Raw genomic sequence first — 26,870 nt, forward strand, 5'->3', positions numbered from 1 at the left:
GTAGGTGATTTCAATGTTGTTACATCATTTTGCCTACAAAAAAAAAAAAAAAAAAAAAAAAAAAAAAAGCAGTTTTAATTTAGAGGCCAGTTGCAATTATCGATTAATTTTTACAACTAATTATCAGAAAAAAACTAAAATTGCTTCGTGAAAGTCACTACGTCAATGGAAATAGTCTTTGACTAAAGATTTTCACGAACTAGTGCTACTAACTTTTTGACAGACCTAGGTAAATTGTATGTATCTGTTAGGATTGTGCCACATTATTATCCCAAGAATTGCGGCTATACAAATACACAAAAACTTGTATATTCACGATTTTATTAAAACATTTGAAATGATGGCAAGTAAATAGTTGAGAGAAAAGAACTTCATTGTTATTTTTTAAAAATAATATATAGAGCTGCGTAGTTGTTTCTGCTATTTCGGGACATGGTTAAGGCTTGATTATCTTCATCATCCAATCCCGGAAATACGACACTTTGGCATAGACTCCTGGGAATCCAGGCATCCCGCATCCTCTGCCAAATGAAGTAACTCCTAACAAAGTGGCGGTGCCGTTGCTGTCTACCTGGAAAAGTGGTCCGCCAGAATCGTTCTGTAATAGAAATTTATATCATTGGTTTTAAAGAGAGCCTTAGTGATATGCACTATAAACTCCAAATATATGCATTGACATTTTTTTGTTTAAGCAAATAAAAGTTTTCACATCTAGAAAAAAAAACGAGTTTTGATATCCTGAGTTCAAATTATGTTTCTCGCAACTAGGAGCTGCGATACGATCCTGCTCGTTTGTTTATTGTTTCTACAAACGGCTCCTGTTCCCTGGAATCGATTTTCTTTATACCTGGCTCCTTCGGAATTACACAATTCTCTTCAGACACAAACAGCATCTAGCACACAACAAACTTCCGGGCGGTAGCATGTGTGTGCAGACGTGTGTGTTTGTGTGTAGGCATTTGTGTGTGCGCGTGTACGGTGGTGCGTGTACGTGTGTAAAATGTTGTGTGTGTGCGTGTACAGTGGTGTGTGTACGTGTGTAGGATTTTGTGTGTGTGCGTGTATAGTGGTTGTGTGTGTAGTGGTGCGTGTGTAGGCATGTGTGTGTAGTGGTGTCTGTGTAGAAGTGTGTGTCTAAACGCGTGTGTGTAGTGGTGTGTGTGTGTAGTGGTGTGTGTGTGTAGGCGTGTGTGTGTGTAGTGGTGTGTGTGTGTAGGCGTGTGTGTGTACGTGTGTAGGATTTTGTGTGTGTGCATGTACAGTGCTGTGTGTAGTGGTGTGTGTGTAGGCGTGTTTGTTTGTAGGCGTATGTGGGTGTAGGTACGTGTGTGTGTTTGAAAATAGTGCACTTTTTCTTTGCTATACGACGTCATGAAATTATTCGAGTTGTCTTACCTGACAAGTGTCCTTGCCTTCAGATCCTGCACAAATCATCATATCTAAAATGTTTCCACCATATGCCTCGTTACAGATTTTTCTGTCAACAAATGGTATCGTTACGTGCTTCAGGATATTTGAATTTACTCCCCCTATAAGAAAAAAAAGCAAATCATTTGATTTTCGTTTATGAAACAACTGATACCATGAGCACATTAAATCGCCAAGAACACATTCTATAAGTGTAATAGACTGTCACTTGAAAAAAAAACTGGTTATAAATGGAGGTTAATGAAATAGTCGGAAAATATGGAACAGGTAGTTTGAACCACTGAAAAAATGCGAACATTCGTTTTTTTTTGAGAGCTTCTGGTGCTTTCTACAGAATAATTCCGTTTTTTCGGACTCAGACAGAAGGCAATCCGGATGACCGAAGGATCGAAAACCCGGATAATCCGGGTAGTATGGGCACTTAGCAAAACAAATTCTTAAATATGTAGGGATTACGACAAAAAAATATTAAGCAGATTCACATTGAATTGTTTAAAACAAATAATAGAAAACTATCAGAACCTTTTGTTCACACAATATCTTAAGAAAGTATCGCTCCACTGTCGTTTTACTTAACTATATGTGTCGTTTGAATAAAGCAAGGTAAATCCAACGCATAACAAACACCACAGCAGTTCAACAAAACACATTATCATTTTGTTGAGCTGCTGTGGTGTTTGTTAGAATAGCATAATAAATCGTATAATCTTTGCTGGAGCTGTACTTTTAATCAGAATAAAACGTGAATATGCCGCGTACTTTATAGTTACGTATATTTTAATATTATCTATTCAATCATATTTTTTTTAACTACGATTTTGATCCGAATTTTCTCGAGATGCGGATAAAAGAGGGCCGGATAAACAAGGTTATAATGAACCTTTAACCTAATAGACAAAATAATGCCAGTTAAAATACAACTATAGTATAAGAAACTACTACTACTTTAGTGTATTTATGTTTGATATAAATGTTCAAGACACGTGTATACCACAAGGTGCGAAACTAGGATGCAAAAGTTTGGCGTCACAAGCAGTGAACATTCTCTCCACACTGTCATGATAGTATAGGAAACTACTACTTGTTTAGTGTATTTATGTTTGATATCAATGTTCAAGTCACATGTGTACCACAGGGTACGAAACTAGGAGGCAAAAGCTTAGCGTCACAGGCAATGAACTTTCCCTCCACACTGTCATGAGAGTTTTCAATGCGCAGGTCATGATGCTCTTCCATGATACCAGGTCCAAGCAGAGTTAAAAGTTCAATTTTTCATATTGCTCGACTACTACATAATATCCCCTTCTCACCTATTTATGATCAAAATAATAAAAAATCTGCCGAAAAAATTAAACATTCGCACAATCTTACATGAATATTCATGTCCCCATCCAGTTACAACTCCTTGTCCTTTTGGATCGTCGTTGTTCGTTGGCAAACAAACACCATTGATATATCCGCCGGAACCAGCGATGTCGATGGGCAACTTTGTTTTCAAAAGGGCGACATCATTGGCGTGTGTTATTTTATTATGATCTTCGTGAACGTAAACCTCAGAAATCTGTTCGAAAATAAACATGAATACATATTACCATCGATATTTATAAATGTATTTCAGTATCATTCATATTCATGAAGCTACGAGAATTGATTATTCTTATATAATTAAAAACTGAGCGTATGCATCTATGTATGTACCTAGCGATTGCAATACCGGTATACCGAATACCGGTATTTGCAGCTATTTTGCTATTTCGGAATACCGGTATTTGCTGGGGTAGAATACCAGTATTTTCGGTATTAGCTAAAAATAATAAATAGTTTTTAATTGAAGAGTTGTCAATTTAACAAATTAGATATATATACTGTTATTTTAAATATAAATTTCTGTTCCGATGTGATAGTACCAAAATCATTCTATTGAAACAAAAATTGACTTCAAAAGCCCGAATTAATAGAATGTCATTGAATAAAATTAGTGGAAAGATTACAAAATAATATTTTCATCACCAGATAGTGTGATGAATCGCACTTTCGTGAGTTTATGTGAACCACCTGTTGATTCTCCCCATTTCACCTGACTTGCCCTCTTATGAAAATTAACTTTAAGTGTAATTAAGAATGTGTTTGTGCTATGATCAATTTCAGAATTCTTTATTTATTTATTTATTTTCACATATTTACCTCGTCTCAACTGTACTGAATTTTGAGAAAAACATTTTCTTGTTACATAGTATAAAAACAGTATTTTGTTGCCACCGGTATTAGCGGGCTGTTCTGTCTCGCTAATTAGCTTTATACCCAACGAGATAATATTTATAATGTCTTGAACATTTGCAAAGAGGTAAGGCATAATCAATTGGTACATGTTTTCAGATATTTATATAATTATAAAGAACTTCAAAGTGTTGATAAAAGCTAACACAACCCTATTCTGACCAAGAGGAAATTGTTGAAGATGATGTTAATACTGAGAAAGAAAATTGTCGCTCGAAGAACAGTTACAATTAGCTATAAATAATAATGATAAAAAAAAACTGCCCATAATACAAAAGAAACACCCACACTTACAAAACTAATTTTTTCCAAAACCAGCTAGTTAAAGACCGAATTATTTGAGAATGTAGGACTTCCAGGCATTATTAACAGCCTGCGTGAATTCAGAAAGAATATTTTCAACTGCAGGAAATATTTCACTAAAATGAGATCCAGGTTTTGTGACAACAAAATAAATGCTTTATGATTCTTGCTATCGTTGATTTTTTATTATGATATTTGTTGCTTCATTTTATATTTGTTCACAAGAAGTAAATAATGCACTTTTTGCAAAAAATAATAAAATATGGCAATGAAACATTATGTGTTTGAATGTTTTTTGGGAAATTTCTAATACCGGTATCACGATAAAAAAATACCGAATACTGATATTGCAATTTTGGTCCGGTATTGCAATCCCTATATGTATCTATCTACGTATGTATCTATGTCCGAGTTACTTCTCCCGAACGCCAGTGAACTGACCAACGAACCAAGTATCGGTAGATTCGTAATTTTCCCGTCTTTATGTTTGGCTATTTAACACAATCCTCCAATAATAATTACAGGATATATCCATTAAACCTTTTAATTATGATACTTAGATTTCGACGTAAAATCCCTACTTTTTGAAGGCTTTCCTTCATTCAAATTATTATTCAGTGCTTCATCTCGACTTCTCGTAACAATGCTTTTATTAAAATTTGCATTTTGTTTTTTGAATAGGAACAAATAAAATCCTAGCTTTTGTTTTAAGGCTTTTCCTGTAATCGGGGGAATTAAAATGCTCCCTTTTTAGTTATTTCCCCATATTTTTAAAATTTTTTTTGTTCAAACCTGATTGTTGAACACGCGTCAATTGACATAACTTTTATTTTCGACGTAGACCGTGCAAAGCCAGGTGACGCAGTTAGTATTAAATATTAAAAATCGTAACCATCTACCTATCTACCTACCTACCAATCTATCTATCTCTCTATCTATGTCATCGCTACTTCCCGTGAGCGACGGGAAACTGAGCATCGAACCAGGTATCGACAGATTCGTAATGTTTCAGAATACGTGTTTGACTAGGTTACATATTTATACGACTTTAGTTATCGGAGTTTCTTTTACAAAACCGAAGTTTATGTCGGATCTTTACCAAATTTGTCGCAGTGGTAGTTTGGTGTTCTCAAGAGCTTCCATAGAAGAGGAGAGGTCCGCCAGAAAATCCGTGAAACGGAGCGTTTACGCCAAATGACAATGACTGAATTTTTAGAATTCAACAAGAAAAATCCAAAGAGGTCTAAATTTAAATTTTCGTCTAATATAAAATTACTCTTTTCTACACGTTAACGGCAAATTCTCCGCTATTTTTTTTCTAGTAATTAAGCCTGATACATGAGTCACTTGACACAATTTTGATATTCGATGTAGACCATGCAAAGCTAGGCAACGCAACAAGTTAAAAATGAAAGCTCTCTTTTCAAACTAATCAAGGAAGAATAAACATTTAGAAACATTCAAAGTGAAAATTGTTCACAGTAAGGTCTTTAAAATTCGCCTTTCGACACACAGTCTGTCCGGGAAAGGACTCCCTGATTTCAAAATTAAATATCTCGAAAACAAAGGACGATATTGGAATAAAATAAACGGTATGTTTATTGTCAAACCCATAAAAATCATGCACAGAATTTCGGAAATTAGTAACAAAAATTGCCAACAGGAGGCGCTGCACGCTGTAATTGCATCAGAAGTCCCCATAAATAGTGCTGCAAAGGGTTTAGGTGCTTCAGTAGTAGTTTTACCTCTCAGAGGTACTTTCATTTACACTAGAAATTATCGTCCAACCCCTTCGCAGCACTATTTATGAGGACTTCTATAGCAATTGATTATGCAGCGCCCCTGTCGGCAATTTTTGTTACTAATTTCCATGTTTCTGTACATGATTTCTATGGCTTTCACAATAAACATACTGTTTATTTTATTCCAATATCTGCCTTTGTTTTCGAGATATTTAATTTTGAAATCAGGGAGTAATTTGCTGGACACCCTTTACAAATGACACAAATCAGGCTGTATCAACTCACCCGGTAATGTTTGACCGTTGGACCATCTTCTTCACTTAACTTGTAAAGGCCAAGAAATATTTCGTACCTCCAGGGATCGTCAGGACTACACGAGATCATAGCATAATAAGAATATATTCAAACTGAGAAATTCAAAAAATGTTAACTGCTGAAAATGGAAGAGAAAGGAATTTTTGTCTTAAGAAATTTCTTTTTTCCCCTTCACTTTTATTATGAACTAGTGATACCCGCACGGCTTCGCCCGCAATAGAAAAATCAAAAGGTCTTTTGGTTCGCCTGTATATTTACAAATAATGTATAGTGAATTTTCTCGCCAGTTGGCTTGTACCGACATTACGGTTCCGCGTTATGATAATTTCGTATCTCGCCAATTGGCTTGTGCCCATGTTACGGTTCCACGTTACGATAATTTCGTAATTTATGATACTTTGTTTCTTAAAATTGGAATAAAAAAAGAACCACATCGAATTTTCGAAAAATCGCTTCGAGGTGCACACCCCCATGCTACATACTAACTTTGTGCCAAATTTCATGAAAATCGGCCGAACGGTTTAAGCGCTATGCGCGTCACAGACATCCTACGGACATCCTACAGACATCCTACAGACATCCAGACATCCAGACATCCTCCGGACAGAGAGACTTTCTGCTTTATTATTAGTAAAGACTAGTGGTACCCTCACCGCTTTGCCCGTAGTTGAAAATTAAATGGTCATTCGGTTCGCCTGTATATTTAAAAATAATGGATGACGAATTTCTCGCCAATTAGCTATGTTCATTCGCTCTCCCATTCCACGTCATGATAATTTCGTAATTTACTTGTCCATCTTATGATAATTTTGCTCCGGAAAGCGTTCTTAAAATTGAAATAAAAAAAAGAACAAAATCGAATTTTCGAAAAATCGCTTCGAGGTGCACACCCCCATGCTACAAACTAACTTTGTGCCAAATTTCATGAAAATCGGCCGAACAGTCTAGGCGTTATGCGCGTCACAGACATCCTACAGACATCCAGACAAAGAGACTTTGAGCTTTATTATTAGTAACTAGTGGCACCCGCAAGGCTTCGCCCGTAATAGAAGAATTAAAGGTCTTTTGGTTCGCCTGTATATTTACAAATAATGTATGGTGAATTTTCTCGCCAATTGGCTTGCACCGACGTTACAGTTCTACGTTATGATAATTTCGTATCTCGCCAATTGGCTTGTGCCCATGTGACGATTCCACGTTATGATAATTTCGTAATTTATGATAGTTTTTTTTCTTAAAATTGGAATAGAAAAAGAACCCCACATCGAATTTTCGAAACATCGCTTCGAGGTGCACACCCCCATGCTGCAAACTAACTTTGTGCCAAATTTCATGAAAATCGGCCGAACGGTTTAAGCGCTATGCGCGTCACAGACATCCTACAGATATCCAGACATCCAGACATCCTCCGGACAGAGAGACTTTCAGCTTTATTATTAGTAAAGAAGAGAAATAGTGCGCAAAATTACCTTTTCGGAAGTAGTTTTGAACTCATCAATGCATAAGAACATAAATTTAATTTATATATGATTGTACTTTTTTATAAGTAGGGGAAAATGGGGTTAGATGACAAACTTGAGCTTAAATTTTTTTTCTTCGCTTTAGGATAGGAACTAAGATTTTGAAATATTAACCCATGACTCTGAAAATATTTAAGTTCATTTAAAAAAATGTAATTCTGGTTATCTTGTCTTAGAATATGAAAGATATGTCATAAAAAAGCGTTTTTCTTCATATTATCGTCTAAGATGACGAAGGGAGGTGACAAGTGGGTAAAAGACGAACAGCTAAATAGGAAACATTGTGACATAAGTGAATAATGGATGCATTATACATAAAGCTTTTGTTGAAATTAGCGAAATTGTGAATTGTAAATTAAAAAAAAAGGTTGAATTAATTATAAATTTCACACGATAGTTTGTTTAAAAAGCATGGATGTTTTGTTAATTAGAGATTGATTGTTGCTAAGAAGAATAACAATGTGTAAAATGAACAAAAAATACTACATAAAATTGCTTAAGGTCGAGAATCTGCATGTGGCAGGGCATCCATGGTGGATAAGATGTCTTCCATTACTCACCGAAACTCGCTGAACTTGGCGACTTTTATGGTAATGGGGACATAAGAGTAAATAATTCAAGCGTTCAAAAACATGTTTTACTATGCTAGTTCTATCGCTACTTGTTTAGATTTTTTTTTTCATTACTACACTGTTTCCTGTTTAGAAGCGCAGTTTTCTTTTATTCACTTAACCATTATTAGGTCTTCATCATTGTTTTTATATATTTCACTCTTTCAAAACTAATTTCACTCACTTTTTTTCACAGCATTTTCACTTTAAAAAAAAAAAAAAGCTATATCTCTTCTCACAATTATATGGTATTAATAAGGTATCTAGAGTCAGGCCACTCAATTTTCCACGAAAAATACTTTTACACTACATTTTCACGTTCATTTGTTTGCTAAAAAACACGTATTAAAAAAACAGTAAAACCAAGTTGTGTTAGATAAACCGAAACATAAATATGACACAAAAACTTTTTTGTCCCATTTGTTGTTACCACAAAAAGCTGCTCCACCATCCCCTTGCAGTCCAGAATTTCATTTTACCTAGAGAATTTGTCAACATATCGACTGCCAGAGATTTCGAATCACCTTAGTTTAGGCTATTTCCAACCTTGCTTTTTATTACTCTGAAAATATCACTTTAAGAATGTTCTTCTTAGGTTTCGGCAGCTATGAGGAAATGGAATTTAAAAAGAGATTGTAACGTCTAAATAAAAGTTCTGTTCATAAATGATGTCACACTTTTTTCACCATACTTGACCTCCCTCTTGTCCCAATGTATCACATCTCACCTTACTCCCTTCCGTCCCCATGTCACATGCCATGCTATATTACATAAGCGTATTGTTATAAGAAATGCGCGACGTCACATCTCTTGTTACCGTCTCCATTCTCAAACATTGTCACAAATTGTCACAAACTGTCACAATTTCACCACCCTCCTACCCCTTCAAACCATTACATTTGTGGACGACACCTAATATGAAATCATGCACTTTAAAAGCAACAATTTCAAAAATGACAAAAGAGTACTCAAATTTGAACATATCGAGAGTCAAAATGGTTCTGACTTTGTGGTATTCAAATTTGAAACATTCAAATACTCATCACATACTCAAAATCGACATGTGCTCATTTTTTGAGGTATTTCTGCTCATTTTTGAGGCATTTGTGCTCATTTTTGAATATGTAATAATTTTAAAATTAAGTATTAACCGAGTTATGTATTTATTTTTGAGTATGAAATAATTCATAAAGCTATTTGAAAGCATGGGTACTCATATTTGAAGCACAAAGTTTCAGGAAAATTTGAAAGCATGAATGTACTCATTTTTGAAAACTTCCTTTTTCTCAGTGCGGATATTCAACGAACTTTACGATTGATTAACAAAAAACTTACTAATCAATACAATGTGCCGCTGTGATAATCCAGTGTTCATTCAAAATGGTGGCACCACAAGCATGATTGAAAGAATCCCTTTGCTCGTATAGTGATACCTGTAAAAAATTAGCACTTCTTAGTTAACAGATCTTTCACATGAATAAACTAATTCCGGTACCGTTTAATAATGAACAATTTTGCATAAAATTCCGATCTAAGTTTTACTGAAAAGTTCTTTTGCAACTCATACAAATTGCTAATTAAAATTGTAATATTTATTGGCGAGAATGGTAATTCCTTGTAGGAAATTCAGAAGTGATTAAAATTAAGGAAAAAAAACTCGATTAATTATTGAATATCAGTTCCATGTAATGTATTTATCTATAGCAGCGGTTCCCAACCTTTTCCCCTTTGCAAACCCCTTTCAAACTCCTAAAGAAGTTGGCGAACCACTTCTGTACTAGGTAATAAGTAACAAGCAAAAAAAAAAAAAAAAAGCTTATACATAGACAATAAAATTCGGAAGGAGCTGTTTTTTAGTTTGATACTGCTCCATAATGAACAAGAAGAACGAAAACATAAAACATAATTGAAAAATGTAGAATTACAAATATTGCTACGAACTAAAGTGATCGCTAAAAAATGAATGCAATACTACTTCACCAAAAAATAAACACAGTGATTATTCTGCGTTGAGCTTCAATCAACTTTGAAAAAAACTATAAAATGGAATTTTTGTGGGGCGAAGAGGCTCCTCAAAGTTTGGCTGAAATTTTTCTGGCACAAGGCTATATTTATCTCTATCACTAAATCAGAAGTCAATTAAAGAATCATCTTGAAAATACCTTTCAGGGAGTTTCCTCAGATTAACTAAATCAACTTTTTTCTTCCAGTAAAATAAGAAAGATCTCTAGCTTTAAGGGTACACTGGACCTTGAAAACAAACTTTTTTAATTATTGATGGATTTGCATGTAATTTTAATCATATACTTTAAACACTGGTACAAGCTTAATTATAAAATTTCATTAAAAAAATTTAATTAGAAGACCAATTGTTTAAAAAATGTAAATAACCTTAACGATAATTGACAAAACTTTGAAAAGTCCTTTGCGTAATTATTTTGATTTCACAACACTGAAACTTATTTTAAGTCATTCTCTATACTATAATAAATAAAACAAAACTCACAAAATTGTCCTCATATTCAAATAAATTCAAAAAATAAAAATTTCAATTAGACAAAAATTTCGTTCTTTTGAACGTCCAGTGTCCCCTTAAGTCTTCTTGAAAATGATTACGAGCCTAGCTATTTGATAAGGATATACCGCGCACATTAATCGCTTGAAACCTGAAGAATGTTCTTGTATGTATGCTGTAAGTGCGGAATAAAATGCGTATATTGAAAAATAATAGAAGGGTCTATTTACTCTAATTTTACTCAAAAAAGGTGATTTTTAACAAAACAAATATTTTTAAGCTCACTTACTACAAGAGAAATTTTTTACACAAATTTCATAAATTCCTTATTTACATATAGCGCAAATTAAGTTACATGGTTAAATTCCGTGGATTTCATTTTTTTTTTTACTGCATAAACCTCACAGTGCCAAACTTTCCCCCGCGAAAATTTTCTGAAGTAATTAATTTCCTGTGGTATTTTTGAGTTGCTAGCCATTCTTTCTCTTTTTTGACAATGAAGCTAGAAGTACATTGTACTCTATGTCTCTATGTAGTGTGAAAATTATAGCAACAAACAACAGCCGATCTCATTTCTATGAACTTTTAACTCAACACAGGAGCAAAATGTGGTTGCACTCAAATTGTAAAGAAACTAAACATCAAAATATTTGAGACGCGCGCAATACTCCATGTAATATTTTCAGCAAGTTTAATCAATTTTTCCTATCAAAAGCTTCTGATGATTGATGAAAGTAATGCTTTCAAATTCTTTCATCTGAGGACATTGTATTCAAAAGCAGAGCTTTTTCAGCATGACTTCAGGACTATCATTCTCAATGAAAGCGCTAAAACCGGCGCTTTTGCAATGTCAGACTAAATTCTTTAAATGTGAAATGTGTCAGCAAAAATGCAATGTATTTTCATGCTAAGAGTATCGAATGTGCGAGAGACAAATGAATGAAAAAGTAGCAAATTTTGCTTGAAATCGCTTGAACATGAGACTTCATTAGAAACAGACATGTTAAAACTCCGCCATTACAATATTTTTTTTGCGTACTCCCTGAAAACCTCTCGCGAACCCGCAGGGGTTCGCGTGCCACCGGTTGGGAACCTCTGATCTATAGGGTGCCCCAGTGATGATTTTCTGTTCACTTCTCCATCTATTTGATCTTCATCTCTCTTTGCTTAGAAGTTTGTGAACAGTTTGAAGTTTGTAACTAAATTTATGAGACATTATGCATATCTGCTTGTATTATTATGCACCATTATGAGATAAATCGGGAAGTTTTTACTTTTAAAGAAAAAAAAAGAAAAAAAAAAAAAACGAATTCTTTTCTAACAAATTTAAGTTTTTGCATCCAATAGTTTCATCCAGGTGATTACGTTGTGTTTCTAATTTAGTATAAATTTCAGATTAAGTTTTTAGATTGTTTTACTCATGCTACATATCACACAAGAAGGACGCTAAACGGATCGGGGTATGGTACCCTGTTCTGGCACAGGGGCATGCGCAGAAATTTTGGGGCCCGTCACAAATGACTTTTTTCGGACTCTCCTCCATATTTTTTATTCCTATATTTCATGTCTAGTTTTAAAAATATTGGGCCCCCTTCAGACTCGGGCCCGGGCCAAAAGGTGTCCCTTCTCCCCCCTACGCACGCCCCTGGTCTGGCAACTATCGTTTACTCGTCACTGGCAAGTGTTTTTTCTGACGTGGCGTCTGTATTTTACAATGATCGGTTATATTTTTACATATATACAATGCACGCACGTCGATATCTGACTACCGCCGCCTTAAGCGCAATAAAACAAAAATAACAGAATGTTTTTAAGAGCCATTATTTTGAAGTTCAGACAAGGTGTGGCAGTGACCATTTTTGATTTTTCTAATTTTTTTATATGTCAAAGTAGGTCATGAGAAGTGAACATTCTGAAATTTTTAGCCTTCCAAAAAAATTTTTTCGCTCGTTAAAAATTTCCAAAGTTTGAGGTCTTGCAGCGATTTTTTAGAAAAATTCTAAAAGTCGCATTTCAGTGCGCTATAGCTCTTTACAGAAACACGACCCCACGGTTATGTTTATATTTATTGGTTGTACTGTATCTAGTGAAGATGACTTCATAGTTATTTTGGTTGGGGGTTGTTGCTTTCTTCAGATAAGGGGTCGCAAAGTATGGATTTTATCCATTTTCGCGCAAGTTTAACCTGCGTTATTTCCCCCCAAAAAGCCACCCCCCCAAAAAAAATGTGACATATACTGAAAGTTTATACTATGAAGAGAGTAAATAGCACAAAATTTGTTTGAGGTTTAATTTTTTTAGGAGAAAAATGCCCTGATATTTTTCAAATTTTCAAAAAGTGTGCTTTTTTGATCGCAATTAACTCAAAACAGCATCACTAGGAAAAAAAACCTTTTATATATTATGGTACCTGGCTATGTGTAAAACATCATGAAAAAGAAAACAGCATGGGATCTCTTCTTGTTTCCTAGAAAATAATTTTTTTGTAGCTCATTTTATGCCTTTTCTCGTGCGTAAAACGTGTGTCCAGTATGCAGATTAGATCTGCTAAAACTTAAAGTATGTAGTAAGAATGTATATATACGTGAATAGAGAAAGAGAAAAAGACTAGCAATACTTTATTTTTCTGATTTTTACAAATTGATGGTATTTTAATAGCAGGTAAATCAGAAAACGATAAATCGATATTATATATATATATATTGATTTATCGTATCAATCCCAAAATAATTATTTTTTATTTATGTCCATAGCAGTGGAAGAAATTTCATGAATAATATCTGCTTCACTTTCCTCTAAATGTCTATTTTCTATGTCATCTTCAAATAACTGTTCAGAGTTCTGTTTCTTATGGTCTTGGTCAGGCATCTACCAGTCAACAAGAAGAAAACAAAGAAGAAAACATTTTGTCAATCTCATGTGAGGGGTGGGCTCTCCCAGCTCGTAAAAGTACACGATTTTCAATGAAAGAAAGAGAGTTTCTTTAAGAAAAGTTCCTTTATGGTGAGAAAAAAGGGAGAAATCAGACGCTCGACCAAGTAGAACATGCAATGAGAACAGAGATGATTGAAGACATAAAAATATTCCAACCGAACAATATCTGACAAAAGGTCAAATTCAAGCTGCTTTTAGCCGATATACAAAGCAAAAAATAAAAAGCAAATAATACTTATTTATCAAGAACCAACAGCCTTTTAGAGGTATATGAAGATAACATAAAAAATAGACATTTAGAGGAAAGTGAAGCAGATATTGTTCATGAAATTTCTTCCATTGCTATGGACATAAATAAATAAATAAGAAAGATTTATTTTGGGATTGATACGATATATATATATATAATATAATATATATATATATATATATATATATATATATATATATATATATATATATATATATATATATATATATATATATATATTTATATATATATATATTTATATATATATATATATATATATATATATATATATATATATATATATATATATATATATATATATATATATATATATATATATATATATATATATATATATATATATATATATATATATATATAAAGAAACACTATCATATACTGTATTTATAATCTGGACAAGTCAACCAAAATGAACTTCACTACTCAGTTTAATAGGCGCCACAGGCTGATCTATGATACTGGTAGACCTCTTGGGGATAGATAGTATCATAGTATCCCCCAAGGGTAGATACCCTTGGGAAGCTCCAGAGTATTTTGGGATTTTTCATTTTTTCGTTCTTTTAAAAGAATTTCTCTTTCTTGTTCAATCCTTATATTGCTATCAAATATATATATATATATATATATATATATATATATATATATATATATATATATATATATATATATATATATATATATATATATATATATATATATATATATATATATATATATATATATTATACATATGATATCGATTTATCGTTTTCTGATTTACATGCAATTAAAATATTATCAATTTGTAAAAATCAGAAAAATAAAGTAGTGCTAGTCTTTTTCTCTTTCTTTATACATACATATATACATTCTTACTACATCCTTTAAGTTTTAGCAGATCTAATCTGCATAGTGGACACACGTTTTACGCACGAGAAAACGCATAAAATGAGCTACAAAAAAATTATTTTCTAGAAAATAAAAAGAGATCCCATGCAGTTTTCTTTTTCATGATGTTTTACACATAGCCAGGTACCATAATATATAAAAGGTTTTTTTTCCTAGTGATGCTGCTTTGAGTTAATTGCGATCAAAAAAGCACAATTTTTGAAAATTTGAAAAATATCAGGGCATTTTTCTCCTAAAAAAAAATTAAACCTCAAACAAATTTTGTGCTATTTACTCTCTTCATAGTATAAACTTTCAGTATATGTCACATTTTTTTTTTTGGGGGGGGGGGGTGGCTTTTTGGGGGGAAATAACGCAGGTTAAACTTGCGCGAAAATGGATAAAATCCATACTTTGCGACCCCTTATCTGAAGAAAGCAACAACCCCCAACCAAAATAACTTTGAAGTCATCTTACTAGATACAGTACAACCAATAAATATAAACATAACCGTGAGGTGGTGTTTCTGTAAAGAGCTATAGCGCACTGAAATGCGACTTATAGAATTTTTCTAAAAAAGCGCTGCAAAACCTCAAACTTTGGGAATTTTTAACGAGCGAAAGAAAATTTTTGGAAGGCTAAAAATTTCAGAATGTTCACTTCTTATGACCTACTTTAACATATAAAAAAATTAGGAAAATCAAAAATGGTCACTGCCAAAATTTCCGTTTTTTGTCTGAATTTCAAAATAATGGCTCTTAATTCGTAACTCTAAAAATTCGACTCATTTGACCCTTTATTTTGGTTTAGTTTTCTTTTGATTTTCGTGCTTTTATTTATTATTTTATTGTTTATATTATTATTATTATTTACTATTTTTTCATTTTTAGGTTTTTATTCCTTTTTTTTTAGCATTGTGAGATTTTTTAAACAGAAACGTATCTTTTATAATGTAACGAGTACAGTCATTAAGGGAATCTTAGAGCCAGTATAGTATAGTATAGTATATTTTAAAGTCATAAATAGATAAAAGCTTATTTTATGAGCTCACCCGCAGGATGCATCACTGGGACTTCTAGTTTTTTTCTAAGTCAAATAAACTTAAAAGTATGAGGTGGCGCTAACTTAGCCGGACTGGCTTAAAAATGTCCTGACTGACCGTACTTTAAACTTTAATAAAAATTTCACCGGTAGTTCTTTCTGTAAAAATTTAAATATGATTTTGTGTAAATTAAGAAAGAAATAATATTTAGACTAAAATTTTTGATAGTCGACTTTTTTTCATTTCAAAGTTTTTTAAGTGTTCGTGTGAGTATTTTTTACCCTTAGAAGCATATGGATTTTTTTTCGAGACAACAGATTTATGTTTTGTATGTTGTTGGCTGGCAAAAAACATTCTTAGCAGGTAAGAGTTTCAAAAAATCCTAACACCTGCTATTTAATCACAATTATTTGAAACTTGGCAGAGTTACGGCAGCGTGTTCATGACGTGTTTTCAAAAATCTTGGTATCTTATCCATTCCAAAAGTCCCGTTTGATTATGAAATTTCCGCCAAAAAAAAAAAAAAAAAGTTTTCCCTAAAAAGAATAGATTAAAAAAGTTCTGTTTAATTTAAGATGCACCCTCAAATAAATAATTTAAAAAACATTAAATTGCAACAAAAGTTTCATTTCAAGAAAAATTATCCACCAACTTCATCATTCATCTTCGATATCGCCAAGAGTGACCGTAACTCAGTCGCCAAAAAGAAAAACCAACCCTATGCCCCAAATCAGTGGCAATGCCTTAAATTCGGTCCTGTATAATTTAAAAAAAAAACCCTACAGTATTTTGGTACTTAGGAGTAATTCTAAGTCGTTGTACATTTAACTTCATTTTGAACTTACCATCCATGGGTACATTCCGTGCTTTACATATCCTCCGCCAACGATGCGGTCTTTCCCTTCCGGCAGGAATAGACTTTTCCCGCAATTTTCAACTGTCAGGGGATCTTTACTATTTCTACCCGGCCGACTTGCTACAATTAAAATAGTTTAAACGTAAGTGAAATGGTTAAAACAACATATTTTTTTCAGAATGAACGAATTGAAAATTTTTTCTGAAAATTATGGTACATAAAGAAAGAACGATAAATTTTATGATAAAATTTGCATTGAACCATGTTTTTCTATTTTTGGCAGAAATTTTTAGAAAAAATAGAATAAAATAGTGAATTAATGAGAGAGAGAGAGAGCAAGCTCATACAATAAAGCTAATGTACAATAGATAACAAAAATGCAAAAAAAAAAAAAAAAAAAAAAAAAAAAAAAAAAATGCAATTACTGCTCTTTACTGCACACGGCAATGTTATTAATGTTAGTAACTGTCATCATCCTCATATATATATAATAGCCAATGATCGAGTAACGCTCCTGACGTCATCAACAATGAAACTGAAGCCACGGCATGATAATTTGATAACGTGTTTTGGTAATGTTTAAACTGCATGCAAAGGTTCTTTTGTGACGAGGCTGAACTGGATCCGGTAACTTAACTGTTTTACTGGTAATACTGTCATTTTAGGAGAATGAAGAAACGTAAAAATGGTCAACAATACATGCTATCAACTAGATTTTAGGGTAAATCCACTGGAGTTATGGTAAAAGTTTCAACTATCAAAATATCCCCAAACAGGCAATTGCTTCGTTTAAATATAGAAGCAATTTTCACCCGTCATATCTTGACGGGCGATTTTCTAGTAAAAGAGTAAGTTAGTATGAGCGTTGTAGAAATAAGTGAAAAATTGACTTGTGCTACGTGCACAGCGTAGCGGATAAGCGGATGTGATTGCAGGTAGTTTTAGTATTAGAGCACTTATATAATACAAAACCTGTTTCATAAAAAATAAAATGCAACAATTATTAGAAAAAATAATATAATTTTACGCACTTATATTTATGGATGAAAAAAAAAAACCCAAAAAACAATTTCATTGTAGCACATAGCGTTAGAAAGTATTTTTTTCGAACAATGCCATCAGTTAAGTTGGCGTTGACGTTTGACAGAAAAGTAGAATTAAGATATTTAAAAAATGTGTTGTTCTTAGGTTTTATTTCCCTTTTCGTACAAAAATGTTAAAAAATTCAAAGACCTTAATTATAAAAATATATGTTGAAAAACTAACACATGTTAAAAAAAAAGTATATTTACCCAGGACGGCAACACCAACTGATAACAGTACCAAAATATGACGTATCCTAAAAATGTAAGGAATATATCAGTTACTAATGTATGTGTTGAGATATGATATATTACTAATATTTTCTGCAAATTGCCTTTTAATTTTTCTGAAAAATTACAGTACTTTTGAAAATTAGCAGAATTTTAGTTTTAAATTTCCAATGAATGTTACATGCAGTATAAGAAATACTATATCTTTTGTTCCCAAAGGAAAAAATTAAACAATGTGCATAAAATATTTAGCAGCCTATTTTATTCAATTTCTTTAATTGTTTTACTTCCTTTTACAAAAAAGGGAGTATTGTATTCGAGAAAAAATTTTCACTCAAAAATCGTCCTTAATTCCCATTTTGCTCGCCCCCGAATGAATATTGATTTTTTTTTTTCAACGCGAACACACGTGGATACATGCCTACACTTTAAAAAAATTCCGAAACGTTACTGAGTATTTCCGTGTAACATTTCGGGATTTCAATGGTTTTTACCCACTTCCTAGAAATATCAAGTATCCTTGTCAAAAAAGTTCCTGAATTGCTACAAGTCGCACGAAATCAAACTTCTCACGGTTGCGAAAAATATGTTTAACTCCCAGTTTAAAGATTAACTGAGCGTATTTATAAAGTTTATCCGGTACAGCTTGAATGCGGCCCGTCCAGACTGATAAAGCGTCCAAGGCGCAAATCAGTCTATGGACTACGTAGCTTAGCAAGAATTGCAGGGTAAAATTCTTGGTACTTACTTGCAATTCTTTCTTAGTTTTGGCCTTGTTCGCAATACTGCTTTTAGAGCTTTCCTCGGAACGCAGGGAGGTGCCAAACTATTATAGTATACCCACCTAAGTTTAGTCTAAGATTCCAGAGACAGGACTGGCTGTAAACGGGAAGCTTTCTGAATAGTTCAGAAAGGTTACTGAATTTTAGCGGAAAACGTTCCTGGTTTTTAGCCAACTTTCCCAGTAAATGTCAGAAAAAGAAGAAAAAAGCATGAAAGAAGGCTCAATGCATCTTAAAAATATCGCGAAAAACAAAAAAATGTCAAAAAAAAAAAAAAAATTAAAATAATTAAATAAATATCGAAAAATTGAAAATTGGAAAGTAGGGTATTGAGATGGGGAAAAATGTCTGTCTGTCGGTCTGTCGGTCCGTCGGTCTGTCGGTCTGTCGGTCTGTCCCCCCTAATAACTTTTGAAGGAATAGTCCGATTCGAAAAAACGTTTTTTTGTTCGAAAGATCTCGGCGAGGACACTTCATTCCTATATTTTACTTTTTGATTTGAACTATTTTTTGTTCAGTTTTAAACAGTTCAAAAAAACTTAATATTAGCTTCTACGGGGAAATTCAAGGCAATTCCGAACTGTGAGGCGAATTTGCTTCAAACAAACTTTGTAGGAAAAAGCTTTTGATGAAAAACTTGTATATAAAATATCTTTTTGATTTGAACAATTTTCGTTCAATTTTGAACAGTTCAAATCCCTTAACATTGGCGCCTACGGGGAAACTGAAAGTCATAGTAGATTCCGTACTTGAAGACGGATTTTTTTTTCAAACAAATTTTGTTGGAAATAGCTCTTGACGCCAAACTACAGATTTCGACTCCGAGAATTTAGGGGCACTTGACTCCGACTCCTATGCTCGACAATTAATCTGACTCCGACTCCCCGACTTCGACTCTGACTTCGTAGCTTTGGCAAAAATTTATACACGGAGGACAAATGACTGACTCCGATTCTTAAATATTCGACTCCGACCCCTTTATCTCAAAATGATATTGACTTCGACTCGGACTCCGAAGCTATAGCTTTAACTGTGAAATAATTATTATTGATATGACTTGTTTTTATTTTTACGCTAAAGTTTCAATTTAGGTACTCAGTTTTTGGCGAATAAACTGGAAGTCATTTATGTTTCTACATAAAGATATGCGCAGACGATTTTTTTTTTTTTGACAATGAAAATTATTTCTTTAAGTTGACATTTTATTGTTTTTTTTTTTTTTTGTTTTGTTTTGGTAAGTGCATTAATTCATTTAAGAAAATGTTTTTGGCAACAGGGGGAAAAGACGATTTTTTTTTGATATGATGTATTTATTTTAATGAGCTTATTAATTTTAATTATTATTTTTTCGTTTTGAAAGCTGTTAAAGATTTTTTTTAATGGAAAAAAGTGTATTAGCTGCTTTGTTTAAAAGTTGCTGCTATTTTATTTTTTTTATTTATTTATTTTTTTTTTACGCATCTAATTTTTTTTAGATGAGTGAGGAATATTTTATTCCTAGAAATCAGCTTAAAGTATTTTAAAATATGTTTGAAAAAATTTGCGACTTTAGCTATTTTTGAGAATATTGATCAGGTACTAGAAAGTAGTATGGGTATACGGGAAAGTAGGCTCGTCTAGTTCTAGACAGAACTTCTTGTTGTAAGATATGTTACTAGAAGATATTGGGCACATCAGCTGCCCATTATTTTCCAGGAACGTTTCTGAATCGTTTTTACAGTGTAAGGGCGTATAGACACCTGAAGAATCCATTTTGACGACCCCTGAGTTAATTACAACGAGTTTTCTCGTGACGTCCGTATGTGCGTATGTATGTGCGTATGTCTGTATGCATCTTGCATAACACTCAAGAACGATATGTCCTAGAAAGTTGAAATTTGGTACATAGACTCCAAGTGAGGTCTAATTGTGCACCTTCTCTTTTGGTTGCATTCGGATGTTCCAAAGGGGGTCTTTTACACCTTTTTGGGATAAAATCATTGTTAATTTCAATGTAAACTCAAGCGGTGCTATAATTTGACAAACACTTGGCAATATATCTCCAAGCTTTTGGTCGCCAAGTTTTGGCATCTTTTTATGTTAACTCTTTATTTACGAACGCTCCCGTCGAGGGTTCATTGTTATGATTTCGTAGAAGACTTTCTAAATTTCATTTCACCAATACGGAAATTGAGAATTTAATTTTTCTGACTCGTACCTGTCTTAAGCAGTGTCCTTCTGTTTTTAATGAGAAATTTTATATTATGTTAGATGGTCTGGCTGTGGGAAACCCATTTAGCCCCCATTCTTAGTGATATTTATATAAATTATTTTGAGGTTAAGCTGTTCCAAAAACTGCAGTTTCAATTTTATGTTCGGTATGTTGATGATTGTTCTGTTCTAATGAACCAGAATCAGTTTGAGAGTGATGAGGTTTTATCTATTTTTATGTCCATTAATCCTCATATTCAGTTTTCTTGTGAGAAAGAACGGAATAGTTGCATTTCATTTCTTGATGTACTTGTTTCTCGTACTGAAATTGGTATTGAAACTACTGTTTATTGCACACCCTTTGCTATTTCTTTACCTCCTCATAGACTAACGTCTCATCTTCCAAATCAAAAATATTCTGCTTTCAATACTTTTGTTTATCGCGCAAATTATGTTTGTTCTACATCGGAACTTCTTAAAGTGGAACTTAATCATCTTAAAGCAGTGGCAATTGATAGAGACTGTCCGCCAACTATGATTGATTCCATTTATAAAAAACTTTCAAATAAATCCCAAACTAATGTTCTTAACCGAACCTTCATCAGAAATAATTTGGTTGTTTTGCCATTCTTTCCATCTGTAAGCTATAAGGTTGCTAAGATTCTAAAACGGTTCCAATTCCTGGTTGTGTTCTCTCCTATTAATAAACTTTCATTCTCTTCTATTAAAGATCCTATTCACCCTCTTAATTGTTGTGGAATTTATAAAATTAATTGTAGTTGTAAACTTGCTTATATTGGACAGACTCGGCGTGGTTTAAAATTTCGTTTGAAAGAGCATCAAAATTATGTGAAAAAACAATTAAATAAGTCTAGTATTGCTCAACATTGTACATAAAAATAGAATTCACTAATTCTGAGGATCCAGAAGCAGCCAAACGTTAGATGAGATGAAGTTGCATGAGAGAAAAATACAGAGTTAGCTTAAAGGAATATCCCGGTTTTAAAAATTTATATCTCATAAATTATTACACTTAACACTATAAATGATATATAAAAATCAAAATTAACTGTAAAAGTTTTTTTGATCGTACGTAACTACTTAAACGTGCACGTTCTGAACTAGCACAGCCAGAAATTCCTTCTGGGGGGGGGGGTGCACAAGAGTCCTTACACGTGTATTAACTACTGTATTAGTTAGTGTTAGTAAAACATAAGGGTACAAACGTCTTCCGAAGCAGGTAGGCGCCATTAAAGTTTGGAGTAAAAAAAAAATTGAATTTTGACATCTTGAATTCAAATTATGTTTTTCGCAATCACGAGTGTGTGTATGTAGGCGTGTGTGTTTGTGTGTGGAGGTATGTGTGTTTGTGTGTAGGGGGTATGTATTTGTGTGTAGGCATATGTGTTTGTGTCTGTGTGCAGGCATGAATGTGTGGGTAGTTGTGTGTATGTATGTGTGTGTGTATGTGTGGGTGTCTGTATGTATACGTGTGTATAGGTGTATGTGTGTGTATGTGTGCGTGTGTGTGTATGTTTTTGTGTGTGTGTGTGTGTGTGTGTGTGTGTATGTGTAGGTGTCTGTATGTATGCGTGTGCAGGGGCGAACTGGCTGACTTTGGCTCAGTCGGCAAAAGAATATTTTGGCCCACTAAATTAGCCGAGCAAAGACATTAAACTACCACTAGTTTCTATTTTTCTTTAAGTTCCTAAATCAAGATGTAAAGTTCTAAAATAGAAAATTGTAAAACGTAAAATATATCTAACACTGACGCATTTTTTATGTGCCTTGAAAGGATACTTATGGTTATGGCCTGAAAAGGCACATCTTTAGGCTTTTATACTGAACATAGGAAGGACAGGTGGAAAGAGATGAGGAAGCAGGTAAATCCCCCCGGAATTTTTTTGAAATTGGTTAACCTATATAGGCCTAAGAAAAAAATCGGGACACAGGATTCTAGTTCTCTTCCAAGCGATATTTTCAAAGTTGATGTCAAAAAACACAATTTTACAATTTTCGGTAGCGTTAAAAAGAGAGGGAAAACAAGGGGTTCCCCAAAATTTTGTTTTCTTAACTTTTTTTTTTCAAAATTGAAATCCATTTTAGTCTATCTTTGTTTGAAATAGAATGTCGGGGGCTCTTCCCAGAAATTCTCCGAAATGGGAAGTTTTAGAAATGCAATTTTAGGCTACCCTTAGTAAAATTAATGGAACAGCATAGGGAGCTCCCTGCAAAAACGTTTAGAGTTTAAACTATTAAAAAACGCAAAACTAACTTTGGTCACGTTTGAGAGAATAGGAGGGTCAGTGATCTCATTTGGAGGCATTTAAAAACTGAAGTATACTTGACCCAATTTGAAACTACATTTCGTTACTACAGGGAATCTGGCGACTCTCCTTCGAAATTTCCGCCATTGAAATTTTAAAAATATAATCTTCTAATATGTTTGGAAACATTGAAAGGAAAAGATAAAGGTTTCCCCCAAGATTTTTTAGAAGGGCATCGTGCCCTTCCGCTTTTAAGCTAACCTTCGACCCCTGTCCTTGAAACGTCATTCTTTTGTTTCAATCATTTATCCACAGGAATCTGATTATAATATATCTGAATGTTTTTTGCATTACCTTTAAAACTAAACATCAAAAAGTTTTTTAATATTTTAAAAATAATTACTATCGAAAACACTTGAACTTTGTATGTACCTAGTATATACCAAAAAGTAAAAGAAGTACCTTTTTTATTCAACAAAACTTCTCTACCCTTTTATCCCTTTTATCTGAAAGCGCACTGCCCCTTTTTTGGTCTGGAGGAAACACTAGTTCTCTCTGGGCATTTTTTTCTGGAACTGAAATCAATTTTTAGCTATAGTGCAAATAAAAGGGTTACGAAGCTCTCCCATGAAAATTTCTATAAGTAAAATTCTAAGCTATCTTTAGTGACTTTAAGAGGATGCCTAAGGTTCGAAGACTTTGGCAATTTTTCGATATTTAAGGGGGTCCGGAAAATTTTTTTGTCAATTTTTGCTTTTTTTTAATCATTTAAAAAAACTTCTCCGTCTTTTTCTGCTTAAAAGGACGTTTGAATCTTGCTTCTATCTTGATTAGAACGAAAGATATAATTATTTTTGTTGCATTCTTTTAACTAATATTATATTTAACTTTAAAACTTCAAACGCATTTCTCTCCATGATGCAATTTTTCCCGATTTTTCGCATTCAAACTCTTATAAGTCAAGAACTGATAAAGATAAAGTAATGAAAAATGGAGCATACCTTTTTCAAACAGTTTACTTTGATTTTTATACGGTGAATTTGAAAAAAAACCATTACTTCAAAAAACATGATTTTTTTTAAAAAGTATCTTTGTGAATTTTTCGAAATTTTTCTTCAAATATTTTCTATTTTTACTGAATTAATATTTTTTAAATCGTCGAATAAAAATTAAAACTTAGATATTTATGTATAGTTTTTTGAAAAAAATTTGAAAATTGACCAAGAATATTTTGAGTTTTAGCAATTTGAAGCAACCCCATGTGTTTTAGAAAACAATAACTAAATTTAAATATATATATATATATATATATATTTAATATTTATGTTATGATTTTGCGAATCAAACTGATGGTGAATCACTGCAAAAAATTTCAAAACTCTAAATTGTTTAATAACATTTTTTTTCAAAATGTGTCCCGGACCACCTTAAATCTGTAATACACAATTTCTTCCTTGGGCCTTGATGCAAAAACCAAGAACCAGGTAAGTCCAGACTCACTCATTTCTGGTAAGACCAATAAATAACATTAGTGTCCGATTGAAATGCTAATAACTTTCCCACATTATTTACTACAAAGGTCTAATCTTACATTTGTGACCCGTTGTTGCACCAATCGGAACAACGAATTCTCCATACGCACAAATGAATTACAAAAAAAAAAGGGAAATTTTGGACTTAACTCGTTCCTTCTTCAAAGTTCTCAATTGCAGACTTAATACTATCGTGACTTTAGGACTACAAAGGGTCCTCCTACCTGAAATACCAAAGGGAGCCAGGGTTGCCAACGGCTCCGCAATTTACGGAGTTGCTGCGCAAAAATGGCGAAACTCCGCTACTCCGCAAAGAAGTTAAGTAAGTAAGCAAAGAAGTGGGAAATTAAAGATGCTTATTCTCAAAGATTGAAATTGTATATAAAGCTGTTTTACTAATTTAGAAATAATTATTTTCATACTAGTGCTTAAAATAATTATTAAAGCTCTAAACAAAATCAGATAAGTGGTTTTAGTTGATTTTATTGATTTTTATACAAAATTCCGAACTGCTTCGCAAAATTTTGAATTGCTCCTCAAAATCAGCACAGATGCTCCTCAAATTATTTCTCCAAGGTTAGAAACCCTGGGACTCCGTTAAGTCTAAGTCTGGCCCTGATTACAACTAATGTTGCTAAAAAAAAAAAAAAAAAAAAAAAAAAAAACTTGCCTCCTTCCCATTGAACTTAGGCCTAAATCCGCGTATGTTCAGGAATTCGCTTTTCTAAGTTAAAATTTTGTCCTGTTTCAGATTCAGTTTATCTTGCTTTCTCGATGCGATTCTGAGATGAAAATACTCGTATAGCGATAAATTACATTAGACTAATGAAATCAATTGCCAACTGACAGCATTTCGTTGAATCAGCCGAAACCAGTGAATACCAGGCCAGGGGCGCTTACAGAAATTTTTGAGGCCCGTCACAAATGACTTTTACGGCCCCCCCTCCATTTTGTTTACCACTGCGTCCCTATTGTACATTTCACCCCTCATTTAAAAAATCTCGGGCCCCCTTCAGGCTCGCAACCGGGCCAACAGATGTTCCTTCGCCCCCCCTTCCCCCCAACTTTGTGTACGCAGCTGCTCATGTATCAACACCCCAAAGCATGGCCCACACATTTATAGCAGCCAGTCCGCCCCTGTGCGTGTGTATAGGTGTATGTGTGTGTATGTGTGCGTGTGTGTGTGTAGTTGTGTAGGTTTGCGCGTGTGTGTAGGTCATGGATGCAACCTGGAGACGGCTTTCGCTATAGGAGCAGCATCGTGAGGAGCCGGTCGGCGGTGATGGTGCGGAGGGTGGCGGTGGAAAAATAAAATGATAGGACGCCAAAAACAGTCAAATAAAAGCAATAAGCAATCGTGATTGCACAAAAAAAAAAAAAAAAAAAAACTGAATCTTGGTTTTTAACATTGTTGCCAGTCCTAATACAGTAGTCAATACACGTGTAAGTACTGTTGTGACCAAAAGCACTCCTCCAGAGTGAATTTCTGGCTGCGCTAGTGGTTCCTTCGTACGTAACTAATTAAACGTCTACTTTTAAGTAGTTACTTACGTTCAAAAAATCTTTCACAGTTTATCTTTATTTTTATGTTTTATTTAGAGTGGTAAGTGTAATAGTTTATGAGATGTAAATTTTTAAAACCGGGATATTCTTTTATGCTAACCCTGTAGTTTAAAAGTCTAAAAACATTAAAAGGCTCAGAAAATTGAGTTAAACTGAAAGCTATGTCTTAAGGAGCCGCTACTCTAAACTTTTATCCTTCAGATTGGATAAATTTTGCTATTAACAAACTTGTTTTTGATTTCAAAAGAAGGGTGTTAGAATTAAAATGCTTACTACTCACCTCAACATTTCCAATTAACTGCAAGAAGAACATCCAAAGAAAGAAGTTTGTTTATAAAAGTTTCATATCACACCGATCTGTCTACGTGAAATCAATCTAATCTTGGTTTTGTCGGATCGTGCGTAATTTATCGCAGATGAAATAAAATCATAGCTACACCTGTTGCATTTCCCGCGAAATTGCAATGTAAGTGTGAACTGGCTGGTTTCACAATGGTACAATTTTCTAAATTTGGAACACAAAAAATTTAAGATATTAAACA

The 26,870-nt window shown here is 33.3% G+C and overlaps 1 protein-coding gene across 1 annotated transcript; it reads right to left on the reverse strand.

The window, feature by feature from the left end:
• Positions 1-67: 67 nt before the first annotated feature.
• Positions 68-26,621, reverse strand: LOC129223968 (U21-ctenitoxin-Pn1a-like). Its single transcript, XM_054858352.1, has 8 exons — positions 26,609-26,621; positions 17,974-18,020; positions 16,671-16,801; positions 9,532-9,629; positions 6,036-6,120; positions 2,800-2,989; positions 1,396-1,529; positions 68-598 (listed from the first exon to the last, which is right to left on the reverse strand). The coding sequence occupies exons 1-8, from the start codon at positions 26,614-26,616 to the stop codon at positions 437-439; spliced, it is 855 nt and encodes a 284-aa protein (XP_054714327.1). The 5' UTR covers positions 26,617-26,621; the 3' UTR covers positions 68-436.
• Positions 26,622-26,870: the final 249 nt, after the last annotated feature.

Source organism: Uloborus diversus, chromosome 6 (assembly GCF_026930045.1).
Source record: "Uloborus diversus isolate 005 chromosome 6, Udiv.v.3.1, whole genome shotgun sequence".
Lineage (NCBI taxonomy): Eukaryota > Metazoa > Arthropoda > Arachnida > Araneae > Uloboridae > Uloborus > Uloborus diversus.